The sequence below is a fragment of the Mauremys reevesii genome, linkage group 5, assembly GCF_016161935.1.
Source record: "Mauremys reevesii isolate NIE-2019 linkage group 5, ASM1616193v1, whole genome shotgun sequence".
In the NCBI taxonomy this organism is placed as follows: Eukaryota; Metazoa; Chordata; order Testudines; family Geoemydidae; genus Mauremys; species Mauremys reevesii.
In genome coordinates this window covers 78,820,188-78,837,293 of record NC_052627.1, presented here as the reverse complement: position 1 = coordinate 78,837,293, position 17,106 = coordinate 78,820,188, and the positions used below count along the sequence as shown (strand labels likewise).

General features: G+C 42.6%; 2 protein-coding genes across 3 annotated transcripts in view; both read right to left on the bottom strand.

Annotated features, from left to right (window-relative positions):
• STOX2 (storkhead box 2) overlaps positions 1–13,869 on the bottom strand; it is a 205,655-nt gene extending 191,786 nt beyond the window's left edge. Inside the window, exon 1 of one of the 2 annotated variants that reach the window (XM_039541647.1) lies at positions 13,742–13,869. The gene's annotated coding sequence lies outside the window, so the exon portion shown is untranslated. The remainder of the gene's footprint in view (positions 1–13,741) is intronic. The other variant, XM_039541645.1, reaches the window with a different exon arrangement.
• LOC120406642 (storkhead-box protein 1-like) lies at positions 12,749–15,231 on the bottom strand. Its single transcript, XM_039541648.1, has 3 exons — positions 15,098–15,231; positions 13,926–14,322; positions 12,749–13,331 (listed from the first exon to the last, which is right to left on the bottom strand). The coding sequence occupies exons 1-3, from the start codon at positions 15,131–15,133 to the stop codon at positions 13,276–13,278; spliced, it is 489 nt and encodes a 162-aa protein (XP_039397582.1). The 5' UTR covers positions 15,134–15,231; the 3' UTR covers positions 12,749–13,275.
• Positions 15,232–17,106: the final 1,875 nt, after the last annotated feature.

Below are 17,106 nucleotides of genomic sequence, written 5' to 3'. Positions count from 1 at the left end.
GGTGATTCAGGGATGTTGTGTCCAAGGTGCTGAAGATGCCACCCAAGAGTTCAGGGAATGCATTAGGAGGTCTCCGTTATTTACTCAAATATTGAAAATTAAGTGAAAGACAAGAACTCCAACTGCAAGTCACCTTAAGCTTCTGACTTGCAGATATTCAGCACACTAAACTTCATCAAGAAAACTAACACCCTATAGTCCTACATTATGTTCTTTCTAACCACCTTTGACCTCATAGCTGGTTGACTGAAAGAGGAAGATTGATGTCCCAGCTTCCCAGTGACATTCTGCGGAACTCTCAGGAAGATTAACGCAAATGTAGCAACACAACTACCATCAATATTGTAATCAACCAGAAACAAGATGGACAATTTTTGGTTTTTAAAACAGGTTTGGCAGCTCTCTGGCATGCTGCTGCATTACATCAAAACAACACATGCGAGGCACTTGTTCACCTCACAACTAACCTGGCCAGTCTCCTATTCTTTCTCCCTCCCCAACATTCTCCTCAAAATATACAAACTCATAGTGAAGGAATTTTAGATGTTTAAAATCATGGAATCTCATCTTTAAAGTGACAGTGACAATTTTAAAAAGTCCTTTCTGTCTGAAAATGTTTTGCTCAATATTGTTACAAGAACTGAAAGATTTTTTTCCTTATTTTTTCCAATTTGTTTACTTTGTGGTTTTGATAGCACTTTTTGCGTGCTCATTTCCACTGTCTCCCCCATAGTACAGAGTCAGTTTCCCTTGCTATTTGTGAGAGTCTTTTCATAATAAAAAGGAAAATTTGTCAAACCATGAAGTTGGCAGGGAGTTCAGGAGCAGTGAAGCTAATTTTGAACTCAGTTTTGGAAACTAAATAATTTAAGTCTCTTTTCTAAGATTTCATCAGCATGCTAGTAGCCTTAAAAAAAGCAATTAACAACTAAAGTGTCAGTGATACACAGTATATTTTGGATGCTGCCTTCCCATTTGCTGTATGTATTTAATATAGACCTTAAAATCATGGTCTGCAGCTGGCTAATCCAGCCTTATAACCAAGTAGCTAAGTAGCATTCCCATAGAGTTCAAACAAGTAGGAGACCTAATCACAATCTTAACACAGCCATAACCTCAATGTGCCAAACAACCAAGGAGTCACAAATAGGCTCATTTTATAGTAAGGCCATGCCTGCCCTCCTATGCCATTTTTCTGCTTTTCTTTTTGGCTCAATGTCTTCCAAGCATTGTAAAAACATAACAGGCTATATCATGATAAGAGGTTGACCAAACACAAATCGGTCTTTTTTAAAGGAAACACAGATTTTTAAGAATATTTGTACGCAAATTCTGCGTAGATTAAAATAAAATGAGTACCAAAAAAAATGTATCATTCTAACTATAGACGTTAAAGAGTGGACAGAAAGACAGGCTATTAATAGCCAAAATAAATTTTTCTTACTTGAAGTGTTCCAAGGAGTTGTACTCTGAATAGGAATTCAGAAAAAAAACTCTTTTAAAGATGAAATGCCCATTTTATAGTCCCAATAAGGCACTTCAAACTGTGCTGTTTAACACACACTGTCAATGTATTGGAAGCACTTGGCATCTAATGCTTCACTGCATATTTAAAGTTTGCAGTAGTGTTAAACCACAGTCATAAGAATCTTATTGCTAACTCATTTCATTTATATTTTATTATATTGTTTGGTTTAACATTACAGAACATGTAACTTTAAGTAAAAGTATGGACTACACTTGCACCTTGCAATCAGTCTTCCCTGAGTGAAGGGATACTGGTCAGTTGCACTGCCCCAGAAGCAGAATAGAGACCACAACTTGCTCCCTGGTTCCCCCTTGCTCCAGGAAGGAGAAGTAATCTGCACCAGCACTTATCTTGGAGCAGTTTACTCCCTGCTCTTCACCAGCCTAGTTGGGCTGGCATGCACAACTGGGGGGTGCGGGTGTGTGAAAGAGGAGGGGGAATGACAAGGAGTTGAGCTAAAATCTTTTGGCTAGCAGCTCTCCTCTCTTTTGTTGGTGACCAATTATATGAACTCTGCATAGGGGCCTTACTCCCCTGAAAAAGTGCATTGGCCAGTTCATGATTGAGCCCTAAGGCGTTAAGTGCAGTAAGAAATGCATTTAAAAGGTCTGCATTAATGAAATCACAGAAACTATTCTTATTTCTTTATATAACCTTAGAGTATGGATATTTCAGTGCCTTGAAGTAGATCTCAATTATCTAAGCTTTTTATAGAAAAGTAGATGTGACTTGGATACAGTTTATAAGAGCAGCAAACTTCTATACAGTAAGAGTTCTCTTTGTTAATCAGTTGCTAACAGAACTCAAGGTTAAGCTAAAAGGATACAGTGTTTGACTTGTGTGTTTGAATTTTGCTGTGTTTTGTGATAAGAAGCAAATGAAAGTAATTTCTCTGTAGGTTGTGCTTTAGTAACAAATAATTGCACTGTAGGGCTTAAAGGGGTACAGTAACAAACAGCTTTTATACTAAAACCTTGACATACCACTTATCCTTCTTGAAATACATCCAAAGACAACTCTAAAGCTCACTTTACAAAGATTTAGTGTACTGTGTACACTCATGCACAGTATGTTCATAATCCAAATTCAAACACAGGCTCACTAGAATCCCCGAGGCAGAACTAGAATCCTGATTCTTAAAAAAAGGGGAGAGGGAGACAGATTGTCCAGATTCTTTCCATATTTTTCTTTTAATCCTTTTAAGAGTGCAGCATTTGGGTGAGAATCATGTATTGTTGTAAAAAGAACAAATGTGTTAGTCTCTAAGGTGCCACAAGTACTCCTGTTCTTTTGGCGGATACAGACTAACACGGCTGCTATCCTGAAACCATTTATTGTTGTAGGATACATAAATATAATGAATGATCTGGCCAAGCATCATAAGGACATCATTTATTTTCTTTTCCTTTCTATATGTAGATGTGCCAATCAACCACCTGCAGGTGCATTAACAAATATATATGCCACCAGCCTAGATCTCACATTAAACTCCATGTCATAGGCTGATGGATAGAGTGCACTGCGTAGAGGACAGTGTGCTTACATATGGGGTGAAGAAAAAAAAAAGTGTAATATTTAAATACATTCTAAAACCTGGCCCATCCAGGGAGCAGGTTCAACACGGAAACTGGATACTGTGGTAATACTGTAGCAACCAATATCCATGCTAGGGAAAGGGTTTTTTTAAAATATATGTATAAAGATAAGATAAAATAAAACGCAAAGCTCTAACTCATCTACTTGCAAAGCAGCATTTAGGCATAATTGTTGTTTAAGTTGTCACTCAGTCGACATGTGTTTACAACCACAGTTCCCCATACATTCACCACCACCTATTGCTAGTATTTTCCTTTCAGTAAGCAGTGGCTTTTAGCTGACTCCAAATAAGAGCCCCATCCTTCATCACTCAAAGCTCTTATTGAAGTCAGTGGAAGATGTGGATGTGTAAGGAATGCAGGGCTAAGCTCAAAGTGTCTTTACTGGGAAGACAGCTGCAATTTCAGAGTTGCATCTTCTGTGTTTCTGTTTCTAAATTGCTATCTTCAGTGCACAAAAGAATGTGGTTAAAGCTTTGGAGTTCCCTTCATCTGAAGTAGACTAATTCTTCTGGCCAGTATAAGATAGGAGAAGTTTATAGTCTGTATGTATAACTTGAGGTAATAAGATTGTAGCTCCTCAGAAAGGATCACTATTAAAATAAACAAAGATGTTTATACTGCTATATGATTTGCATTACCAAGAAAAAGACTTATTCAAGAGCCCCCAACTCAATTCCTAGTAGAACAGTGTTTTCGTGAACTCCTTTACCTACAGAGAGCCCCTCTAGTAGAATACAAATCAACAAAAGAAAATGAATGGAAGTTTAATAGATCTATAAAGAAACAGTATAAGCTTTACTTCTTTCTATAACTTAATTGCATTGAATGGATTGGGTACTGACAATAAATAATTACAAGTTTTAGCTGTAGACCAAACGCAGGAATTATAGCATACCTTAGAGGAATATATATACACACACAAGATAATAAAACACCCCAGTATTCCTGTTCAGCACAGAGTGATACCATACTTACACATGATTACACTGAGCGAAAACTCACACTACTGCCTAGAGAGATGTTTATATTTAGGCTTGGCAGAATTTGATTTTTAATTTCAACAATATCAATTTTTTATTTTTAAGAATGGTCATTTTTAAACTATTTTTTATTTTTACAGTTGCTGGAAATTAAAGGGGAGGGAGGAGTGGGATTATAATTAGGGTAGCACTGACAGTAGGGCTGTGTGGGGCTCCTAGCACAGCCGAGGGACCTGAGTCACCAGGGTGCAAGGTTCAGGGGAGGCTGCAGTCCTGGCCTGGGGAACCAGAGAGACTCCCAGGCAGGACTGCAAGGAGGAGGATGAGCCCCCAGGCGCAGGGTGCTGCTGAACAGCTCCTGCCCTGCGAGTGACAGAGGAGCTGCTTGGGGCTCCCTGCAAGGTCCTGCAGCCAGTGACACTCAAGTCATTCCAGGCGCAAAGCATGGGGAAGGCTGCTGTCCCGGTGGGGCAGACCAGAGATCCCTCACCAGGGCCAAAAAGAGGACTGCTCCCAGGCTGCAGGGGAGGCCACCCCACTGCTGAATGGCTCCTTCCCCCACAGCCAAGGGCTCGTCATTCTCCTCCCATTCCTGGCTGGAGGTCTATGCTCTGTCCCGCCAGGGCCACAGCCTCTCCCCACACCTTGTGCAGGGATTGGGCATCACCAGCCCTGCGGCAGCCCAGTGAGCCCTCCGCAGCCCTGCAGTCACAGGAGGGAGACGCAGGTCTATGACAGAAGGGCAGCAGAGGGCTTGCTGGGCTGGTGACGCCTGGCCCCTGCAGATGTAAAGGGTGGCGGGAAAGGCTGCACTCCCGCTTACTGTTACTGATCTACTTCCCCCCCACCCCCCGTCATTTTCAGCGTGTCAGTTGAAGTCAACATTTACACACCTCTCTCAATGTAAACAATCCTCCCAAGCCTGTTTATGTTCTATGCAGAGTTACAGAATTAACAACTGTAGTTTGATAAAAGCAACAAGCTTAATTATAGGGGGAAGTACTATCTTGAAAACAAGTTTTAACAAAATCAACTGGCCAGTGTAATCACTCTGCAGTGCCTACAGTAGTCCAAGGGAGCAAGAGTCAATTTATATATTAATTATTTTGCAGTAACAATGAGTTAGAGTTCTCAGTAATTCCCTCGCTCCAAAAGTGCCCGCCTACTATGTGCACAGATATACAGAAAAGACCACCGGTCCCGCCCCCCACCCCACCCAATTCTTGTGATCTCTTATGCCAACAGGAAGTGCCAGGAGCTAGTAGGCATCCAGACAACAGCAGTGATCACAGGAGACAGAAACACACACACCCTTCCACAAGGGTCATATAATAACTGGCACATTTATCTGAAGAATCCCTGCCTCATTTGTCACACACCATCCAACTTCAGCAGTGAAAGAGACGGGGCACAGAGACTCAGTCAGGGATCCAGAGGGTCGTGCAGTGTGGAAGTTGAATGGTATATCATAAATAAGGCAGGGGAACAGTGAGAATAATACCTAACAATTGCTTCATTCACTGTGCACCATCCAACCTGCAAACTGAAAAGACACAGGTCCAAGGGAGATTTATGAATTCTGGGGGGTGGAAGGGAGAAGAACTATGGTGGGAAAGTGTTACGGCTGCCTGTGCAACTTTCACTTTGGCATATCCCGACCTCCAAGTACTTCACTTAATGCTAACTTTCTTTCAACGTCATTTTTTCCTTAGAATATACAGGACATTTGCTGAACTAAAAGCTTGGACAGTATGGAAAGAGTTTACTACTGAAGTTATCACCACCAAGTACTCTTTAGTATATAATGCTGTTCTCTGGGGGGGGGGGGGGGAGAAGAGAGGTGGGGAAGGGAGAGATACAGTGCTATCTGCCTATTAACCTTATAAATCCTTTATTCATGTTGTACAATGAATACAATGCACCAGTGTATTTGGCTTTGCGTCTGGATCAGGAGCTGCTTTGAGTGAGAGAAGAAAAATGATGATGTATTTATTTTTCATTCATGCTTTTTATTTTCCCAGTGAAGTACTGAAAACCATGATTAACTAAACACACCGTATACGGTTGCTTAAAGTACGGAAAATGCACAAATCCAATTTGTGTTACTCAGCTCAAGGAGGGTTCCGCTACCAGGTGATCAAAATATTAGCTTATGGAACTGTTTCTAACAAGTGATACATGGCAAATGCCTATCAATCTTTCTTCCTCTCCCTCCCCCACTCTTACCTAGGAATCTTTCTTCCTCCCCCACGCTGAGAAACTACAAGATATATTCATTACGCGATCCTACACTTCTTAGTAGAAGTACTGCCTGAGTGGGGAGAATCTTACTTCCGACAAATTCCTTAGCATTTCCATCATACTGACAGTTTAAAAGTTCACCCTACCTTGTTACTCTTGTTATATTCTTCTTTTAAAATCTTAATAAATGCTTCATGGAAATAAAACTTATTTGAGGATCACTGCTCAGCTCAGGGGAAGAGGTGAAAAATGTTGCCAAAATCCCCTTAGTTCCCATGGCAATACCAAGAGGCACACAAAGGGTGCATAGGAGTGTGTGGTAACCTCCTCCTCAGAGGTTTTATTACTATGAAATCCAACACACATGCATTGAAAAGAAATTTTCACAGTTTAAAGGAGATAATTAAGAAAAAGAAAATACATGTTTTATGACTGGCTATAAATCAATAGCATTTAATGTCTAGTAGCCTACACATCCTACAGTCAACCACTAATGACTAGAAAATCACCGTGAAAGAATTTCTAAAGCTAAATTAGTGGGGTGTTAATTTTTCGTTGGGAGGGAAGAAAGCAGAGAATGGGAGCACTTAGCTTCAACTCAAAAAGCTGTAATAATAACCTCTCCACTGTTATGCATGGTAGCATATAAACAATGGACAATGCTCCAATAGACCCGACTGTGCTAACTGGTGCTATTTAGTTTAATTATTGCTCAGACATTCTTGAAAATTCAGTTTCAAATATCAGCTTTTAAGTGGGGAGACTACTTTTGGGCAGGACCAAAAGAGTGATTGTAAAGGTTGGTAACTTCGTTTTAACCACTGTTAATACAGTGCTTATAAAAAGGCATGGCCTTTCCATAAAATGTATGAAAGCCTTTCAAATAACATCTAGGACTCAAAGATCAAGCATGAGCAGTAAAGGAGGAAGTTACAAACAGGCAATGCAAGAGGAGATGAAGACATGAAAAGGTGTGCGCTGAGTTGGAAACACCCACAAACAGCGTTGGTGAGGTAGCAATAGGCTGATTTGTGTTGGCACAGGGGGCATGAAAGGAGGAGAGGTCAGTGTCAAGGATAACAAAGATTAAATAGTGGAGGCAAAGGAAAGGGGTGTCAAATAGGGAGTGTTTTTCTAGCATTAATTTTATAACACTCATTAAAGACATAAAGTTACAGAACATTGCAAAATTACAAGAAAGCTTGCAATCAGTTCTACCACACATGATTAATTCCATGCCTGGCAGCTATTAGTTCACATAAGGTAACCATTTTCCCTATCAGCACCCTTCATATGCCAGACTCAGCTTGCTCCAAGTCTTCAAATGTTTTCCAAAGCTCTCTCTCCATCCAAGGCAGAAATTTAGACACACCCTATAATTTCCTAACACCTGAATAACTCTGATCATTTTAAGCTTCAAAATGGAAGCATTACAAGCTGTTACAATAACCAGTTAGTGTAAGAAAGCTACAACAGAAGCGCTGAACACTCCTAAGAGACACAACATTGCAAGTACAGTATTAAGCATGTTGTCACCCTATTTGTACTACACTAGAATAGGGTAAGATCCTACATTACTGCACAGATTAGAATACTTGGACATTACAATCCCACATGCACCTTAAACCCATTTTCTTTCTGGTTCACATGCACCAGCACAGCACTGGCAATATCACAGTCACCCCCAGCTCTTGAACTGGAAACTGTGTTTTCAGACATATGAAACGCTATTTGTTTTTAAATCTGGGTGTGTTAAAGGAATTATATAGACACCATGCAGATCTCTCCTCTTGTTCTGTGCATTTTCTGTTAATTTCTCACATACAACAGAAGTTTTTCACTCCCTTTTCCTAAACAACAGTTTCTGTTGAACCACTGTCTCCAATCTCACCCTGGATACCTTATTCCACAAGCCAGTCCTGGGCCTCAGACCACCACCACAGATTTAAGCAACTTCACCTAAACCCTAAAAACAAGGGTGCATCTATAATCACAGCACAATGTTAGCACTTACATTATATAAGAGAAGGGAAGACTGATCACCTGTCTGGGCCTCTCCAGCCTCACACACACACCTGTGCCTGCCATTTATGTGAACACAGAGGAGAAAGAAAGGAGACACCTCCTGCACATGGCAGTCGAGGAAGTGAGGGAGGGAATGGGGAGACACGTCCTCTCCCACTGATTGCTCCAGGACAGGAAGCATATTCCTCCAACACTCCCCCACCCACAGCCCTCTCCCACACACGCACACCCATCTTGGTGTGGGGCAGAAAGTTATAACCCTCCTCATCAAGTGTCCAGACATGCAAAAATAAGTAAAAAGTACCACTACCATTAGCAGGAATTGAATCCACTGTGTTTCACAGGATTACATGGCTGTCCTGCCATGGCACAGAGAGAAGTAACTGACAGCACAGAGGTCAACCACAGCAAGTGTTCAATGCTATTATTGCATTGTCGTAGCCACATCAGTAGCTGAGCAGCCTGCTGTTCTTATGTTGGTCTCTCTACTATCATCACTTCCAAAATAATAGAATAGCTCTAGCCTCAGACCTAAAAGCCACTGAAGTTCTAGTTAGATTTTTCCATTCAGCTCCCAAATATCCACTCACCAACTATAAAATATATGATTGGTTATGCTTATTCTGTCATTGGTTTAGAGTATGTAAAAATACAAAAAAAAATTAAAATTTAAATATTTTCAGTTTCAAGTCTACTGCTCAGTGCTTTGACCTGTAGAAATGGAGAACAAAGCATCAGAAGTCTTAAATAAATTGCAAATCATTCACACTTTAGGCGCCTAATTATGCTGAAAATGCAATTACACATTTAAACAGATGATAATGCCCCAGAACTAGTCCAGTTGATTTGCTGCTTCTTTAGCAATATAGCTTCTTTGCTCTCAAACTTCTAAAAGCATTACAGTACATGCAAGTGTGGCTCTCTACAAATGGTCTGAAATTGTCACACACATGCACTTGGTGGCAGTTTAGTCTTTCCCATCTTATTAATTGCAACTAAAAGTATATTTCATATACAGGCACTCTCATACATTCCAATTGTAACTTCATAGTTTATATCAAATGCTTTGTTGGAGGGGGTTAAATCACATGCCAACTTTAGGTTCTGGTATTTGTAAATGCAAAAGAACATCAGCTAAAACCACAAAATGCATGTTATTTACACTTCAGCAAAGCTACTTATTAAACTTTTGAACTAGAGTTATATTTCCATAATATGGGAAGGATACAATTACCTGTTTACATTCCATTTCTCATTCTATGTAACCACAGCATCAGATTAGTAAGGTTAGAGTCACAGGACACCATCCAACAACCGTTGGCACTATAGAGGCTGAAGTTCCACAGCCACCTCAAAATAAAACAGACGCTGCCACCATTACCCCTCCCCCACACAAGCCCCGTTAATCCCTAAACGTGGTCTGCCCATGCCTCCCACCAAAGCGCCCCACTTCTCTGACCCTACTGGAACCACAAAACTACCTTATCAGCTGGTCTAACCCCAGCAGACAACTCCAAAGAGTAGGTGAAGACAAGGAACAGGTTTCAGGCCCATTTGATTTTTAAATTAAAGACATAGCCATTTTCAGCTGGGGATGGGAGATTCCACATATACAACCATTTGCTGGCTGCTGACATTTAGGGCAACTCTTGTCCCAATTCCCAGCTTTATGTGAGCCCCCGCCCATCATTTCCCCTCTCCACCCCCCCTTTGAAGAGGGTGAAGGAGGGCACCATTTCCACCAGCAAGAGAGGACTTCCTATACTACCCCTCACAACCCTATTGATTATGTCTAAACAGCAGCTGGAAGGATGCTTCCCAGCATGGGTAGACAGACATGCTAGCTCTGCCCAAGCTAGCATCTAAAAATAGCAGCATGGCTGCAGTGGCACAGGAAGCAACTCAGGCTAGCCACCCACGTACAATCTCACCTGGGTACTATTTCCCAGTGCTAGCTTGAGCAGAACTCATAGGTATCTACCCACACTGGGAAGCACCCTCCCAGCTACTGGGTAGACATACCCTTGGTTGGCGTGGGTGAGACGGAATTTCTGCCAAATATGGAGAAACAGGCCCATCAATTGACTTTTAAGATATAAGGCTTGCCATGGGCTTAGTCCTTCTAGGTCCTCCCTTCCGGGCTATGTCTATATCTTGGCCAATGCTGCTTGCATAACATCTTTAAGAGATGACCTTTCCTATCCATCCCCACAGCTAAAATTCTCATCCAGGCTCTCATCTTGATCATTGAATTCTCAGGTCTTGACAAATGCAGTCTTGCCCTGCTCCTATCCATTCAGAATGCTGCTGCCAAGATTATTTCCTAGCCCACTGCTTTGACCATGTCACCTCTCTCCTTTCATCCCTCCACTGGCTCCCCCTTCTCTATCACACCAAATATAAGATAAGATGTTTATCTTCACTTTTGAGGCCCTTCACAGTCAAAGCCCCATCTTGCCTATCATCTCTCATTTGCTACTGAGTTGTCAACAGTTGCCTACAATCAGTCCATGATGCCAGCCTCCACTGCCCACTTGTTAAGTTTTCAAACAAGCATCTTCATGCTATCTCCCATGCTGTCCCTCATGATTGGGAGGAGCACCCCATAAAATCTGCATAACTAACTCATCCTCCTTAAAACTCTCCTGCACAATGATGCCTACAAAAAGCTTGATAAGAAACAGCTAGGCTGCTGGTGTGCTGAGACCACTGCCTATCATGTGACCAGTATTGTTTCCTTGTTCTCCCCATCTAACTGAATTAATCTGTTGCCTCTAGTCTTATACTTAGATTGTAGGCTCTTTGGGGGCAGGGCCCATCTTTCATTCTGTGTTGTAGAGTGACTAGCACAGTGTGGTCCAAATCTATGACTAGGGCTACTGTTACAGTAATACACAATTATTACACAGCAATTGAACACTCTAAAGAGGGGGAAAGGGGGACAAGACACATTAAATACCAAAACGTTATATTAAATCCAAATTGAGGTTGAGATTTTAAGCAACAAAAAACAAGACATTTAAACTTTGTTCCCCCTAGTAACTCTACTCAGGCAATTCGCACCAGAAAGGAAATGTCTTATTTAAAAAGATATGAGGATGCTCTCAGGTTAAAAATTGTGTAACTCTAAGCTGTTTGGAGAGACAATTTGTTTAAAGTACAAGAGGTAAAGAATTGCTGAACAAAGAAAAAGTAGCTTGTTTCACAGTCAACCATATTAACCAGGGAAAGCAATAGAACATTTACACCTGTAAATAAAATCCTGAAACTAGGTCTTCCCTTTGTAAGTGAAATTGTCAGAGCTACAGTTTGTAAATTACCCAAGGTGGTAGTTACCTGTTAGAAGTTCAGTTCCTGAGTCATCCTTCACTGTCCCAAAACACAGTGGAGAGTCACAGCTTAATTTCTTGTACTTTAGCAAGTTAGAACAAATACTGAAAACAAAAAGCGCTCTTTTTAAACTCAGAAGGATACACTAATTCCTAGACTACAGACAGAAATACTGCATGAATGCAGGTTCTCTCTCTTGGGGAAAGGCACCATTATTTAGAACTTCACTCATCAAAACATGACACATCAATTAGTTTCAAAGGCCATTTATTGAATTGCAAAAGAAATTCACTCCTAGTTTGATCCTTTGTTTCTTTACCAAAAAAAAATACCTATTCTGGCACATACAAACTCAAGCCATCCAGAACACCCACATTACACACACACACACATTGTAGCTACAGATTATAAAACTATGGACTATTTCTGTTGTAATTAACTGACTACTACTCTAGCAGGGTAGTTAAAGGTCAAACCTTAATTCAAGTGCCACCACCCACATTTAATAATGTTTTAAAGGAGTATCTGGAAACTTGTCAGGTTTCAGAAGTTCCCCCATCAATGTATTCATCTTTTCATTGTGAAACTACAATATAAGTCAGAAGTAGTCGATTATTTTTTGTCAAGGTCTAAATTTCTTGATCAAGATATAGTCAAGGTCCAGATTCCAGAGAAAATAAAAATAAGTAAATAAATAAAAATTTCTGGTTCCGTTCAAAAGCATCTGGCAGTCCAGATTTGGCCAGTGGTCTGCCTATTGACTACCTGTGATATAAGTGAACCTGAGGGATTAGTGAAAAAAAACAGAATCAGACTAAGTACAACTGATGTTTCAAACAGCAATAGGCATTTTTTTAAATATGTCTAATTTACAGTTTTAATTTCACTCTCTAAAGAGAAAACATTTCAAGAAATGTGATCCTAGTACAATTACTGGATTAACTAACAGCCTGTTTGGAATACTTTTGAATGCAAATTACTTAAAATAAGTTGTATGCATCTTTATAAAGTAACATTTAAAAAAAAAATCACTCATATGTCCAGAATTGCACAGCTTACATGTTTATTTTTCTGTAGAGGCAAATGTTTTGAGAATTTGAAAACACTATTGAACACATGGTTTCCAAATAGTTAGTCCTTTAAAAGTTTAACAAGTACTGAGATTATAAAGATAAAATGGAATATCACAATGAAATGTCCATAGTTTCTACTGCTTACCAAACTCACTAAAATCCAGAACAAACACAAACCTAGCACTTAACCACAATATTTTTATTCATAGTAAACATTGCTGGATATATATATGTTGAAAGCAAAATTATAAAAATTGTCTTTTTCAGTGCACAGCACCACTAAATAAAGAATAGGCACAGAAAGTTTAAGTGGTTAACTAGTGTGGCTTTGTACTGATGCACTTATCTGGTAGAAAGGTAATACCTTGAAATGTATCTCAGCATGCAAGATAAACTCACTCCGGTACTGCACATTTTACAATCTATTTATCATTGCTCAGAACAGGTTTGGCATTGTACAGAGATTTGTGCAATTTAAAGAATGGCAAATGCATTAAAGTTTATCCATTATACCAGAAGGAAGAGCCTGGTACAGGGAATCCTTCATTGAACCTGGCTGGAGATAAGAGAACAATGATGTTGAGAGAGGTGGTTGTGCCTAAATTATATCAAGGAACTAGTGTACTACTTGAACTTTTGACCCCAACTGCTAAAGCATGAATTGCTGATTAAAAGAAGGGAATATAACTGATTTGGATATTTATTCAAAGCACAGTTGAAGAATGTGTAAACTTGAGGGAAAACTAAGGAAAAAAGAACGGGCCAACAACAAAGAGAACGGTGGGCTACCTTAATATCAACCTCACCCACAATTCAGGATCAGCACCATTCCGGCTGCCTTTCCTCTCACATATCTATCACACACACACACACTTTGGCTTTAACTACACTAGGATTTTTGACCCAGAATTTCCTACCATTGCTACCTCTAGTGAGCGTCACTGGCAGGAGCAACAACGCGTGTACCTGTAGGAAAGAGGCACCGAAGAGTACCAGCTTTCCAAGAACCACGTCCTGCAGACCTGCTCTGTGTAGGGCTTGACTGAGTGTATTGGGGGGAGGGAGCTGCAGTTGCAGAGTCTAGGCACAAACTTCGCCCTCCTGGCAAGCGGGAGCCGAGCGAGGCACCAGCGAGCCCAGCAGCACTTACCCAGGCACTTGATGCGGAAGCCGGCGGGCGGCTTGAGGGAGCGGCGCGTCCAGCCCTCCCGCAGCACCTCCAGGTGCTCCTCCTTGCCCTGGATCAGCAGCACCTGCTCGTCCAGCCAGCCCAGGAAGAAGGTCTCGGCCACGGCCGCCGTCACGCGCGGGTTCCAGAAGTGCTGCATGTTCTCCTGCTTGAAGTCCGCGAAGATCTCGTAGCCGATGTGGTGGCGCCCGAGCTGGGGGGGCTCATCGCCAGGCGGCTCCCCCGGCAGCTGCCGCTCTCCGTCCTCCTGCTCCGCCTCCAGCGCAGCCCCGGGGCTCAGGACGATGGCCAGGGAGTGCGGGGCGATCTGCAGAAACTTCTCCGCCTTCCGAGGCATCGCTACTGGGGGCCGCAGCCTCTGCACGAAAGAGACGCCCCCATCAAGGCAGGGCGGAGCTGGGCGCATCCCCCCCGCCTGCACCGGCCGGGCTGCCCCTGGCGCTGCCCCTCTCCCCAGCACAGGCCTAGGCTGCCTCCTGTCCCCCCGCTGCACGCGTGCGCCCACCTGCCTGCCGCCCCGGGAGGTGCAACGCGGTGGTAGGCGCCGACTTCTCCTGCACTGCACAACCTGCCGCCCCCTCCCCACCCAACCTCGTGCTCTGCAGCGAGCCAGCTCCCGCGGCGCGGGCTGGGCTGGGCTGCTGAGCCCTGCAGACGCACGTTACCTCCTGTTCCAGGCTCCTCTCCCAGCTCCAGGCAGGCTCTACCCTGTCTCCAGACAGGGCATCTCGGGGCGCCGCGCTCCCTGCTCGGGGAGGGGCAGGTAGCGGGGTCCCGGCTGGGGGAGGGGCTGCAAAGCGGCTGGCGCTAACACGGGGGGGGGGGCAATTAACCCTTCCTAGGAGGAGACACCAAGGGGTGGGGGGTCGTGCCTGAACTAAACAGCGATCGCTCGGGCAGGGCTACCCTGAGGTTTGCTAAGGGAGGAGGGATAAAAGTGCAGCCACCAGAGCCTGCCTCCCTGGGCGTCTCTGTTACTGATCTTTGCTCCTCCTCCCACCCCTTAGCTCTACTTCTCCTCCTATAGCTAGTACCCCTGGCCTTAGCCCAAGGGCCAACGAAACTCAGTGCTATCAAGCTCTTTCTGGCAGGACAAGCTGTACAAAGGCAGTGTTAAAAACAATATTCCTCACATCAAGGGTGGGCAAACTATGGCTCGAGGGCCACATCCTGCCCTTCAGATGTTTTAATCCAGCCCTTGAGCTCCCGCCACAGAGTGCGTCCAGGGCTTGCCCCGGTGACTCCTGGAAGCAGCGGCAGGTCGCTCTCCAGCTCCTAAACATAGGGACAGCCAGGGGGCTCCACACGCCAACACCCCAGGTGCTGCATCTGCAGTTCCCGTGAGCCGGGAACCTTATTTCCGGCCCCACCCCAGAGCTCTCAACCCAACCCCCAATTTTGTGAGCATTAATTGCCAGTCATACAATTTCCGTACCCAGATGTGGCCCTTGGGCCAAAAAGTTTGCCCACCCCTGCCTTACCTCCCTTGGAAGTGACACCTCAGATTATTACAAAGGAAAAACTTGTATTTGTTTTCATACCCAGCTAGCTGCAACCCCATGGCACTTTTTGGACAGGTGAAAGACATTGCTCCTGGTCCAAAAAGTTACATAAAACTCTCATTGACTTTTTACCATTTATTCTAGTTTTGTACTTTTGCATTTCTTTCAGCTTGGACAATAAAAACCCAATGAGTTAGTTTCACTTAAGTTCTCATGCACTGATATATTTTGCATTTCTCTATCACCTTCCATTTGGGGATCTCAAATCACTTTACAAACATTAATGAATCAACCCTCACCATCCTCACAAGAGTGTTGTAGTCCCCTTTTCAAAGATGCGGAAACTGAGGCACAGAAAAAGTAAAAGGCCTGATGTTAAAAGCGCTGAGCGCCCTCAATACCTACTGAATTCAATGCACACCTCTGAAGATCAGGCCCTAATTGATTTGCCACAGGTTGCCCATCGGAGAACCCAGATTTCCTAACTTTGGGTATATCTGCAGTGCCACCGGTATGACACTGCAGCTGTGCCACTGTAGTGTCATAGTATAGACATTTGTTACAGTGACAGAAGGGGTTTTCCTGTCAATGTAGTTCATCCACTTTTCAGACAGGTGGTAGGTTGATTGGTGGAAAAATTATTCTATTGACATAGCCATGTCTACACGAGGGGTTTGGTCAACCTAGTTGTGGCGCTCAGTGCATGAAGTTTTTCACAGCCCTGTGATGTAGCTAGGTGGATCTAATTTTTTAGCGTAGACCAGGCCTTCTAGTTGAGAGCTTTTATCACAAGGCCATCTTTCCTTCCCAAGTTTCTTCATTACCCTAATACTGGAGTTGAAAACACTACAAGGGGAGGTTTGTTTTAAAAAAAAAAAAAACATTCATTTTTAAAAAATTATGAAAACATTGGTTTCCTATCGCTCTTCAGTTCTGTAACAGCTTATTGCCACCTTCCCAAGTGAAAGAGGGAGAAGGTTGTGCCCAAATCCAAGGCCCACCAAATTCATCCCAATGAGTCTAAAATCAATTGTAAGCATCCTTCCTCTGATAGTTATATCTGGTCTACACTGGCCAAGTGTACTTAAACTACATTAGCATGAACTGGATTGAAGCCTGTACAGCTATCATGTTGTCTTCTATGTCACTTTCAGCAATCCTGAATTAATTTGTGTCTGGGAGTTTTGGAGATGGGCCCATAAGAAACCAAATAAATTATTTGTTGTAATCTTTTTAATTTCCATCAATTAAAGTGCAAACTTCTTTTCTATTTGCAGTAGCTCTTTCCCAATGGCTTAATATTTTATCTTATATCAGTGTTTCCAAGTTGAAGGGGCTCCCTCAGCAGTGCCAAACTATTTCAGGGGGATAGGCAACAGAAGAGACAAACAATTTGGTTACATAAACTGAAGGACCCAGATCTATCCATGCAAACACTGAAAATGTGCTGCCACATCTGCAGGCAAATGTGGTAGGTAGCTCCTTAAAAGTCACCCACTTCTCTTGTTCACCTAACAAGACTGCAAGTGACATTTTCAAATGTGCAAAGTGACTTAGTAGCCTATGTGAAAATGGGAGTTAGGTGCCTCAATACCTTTGAGGTTCTGGGCCTTAGGAGCTTAAATCCTATTGATTTTCAA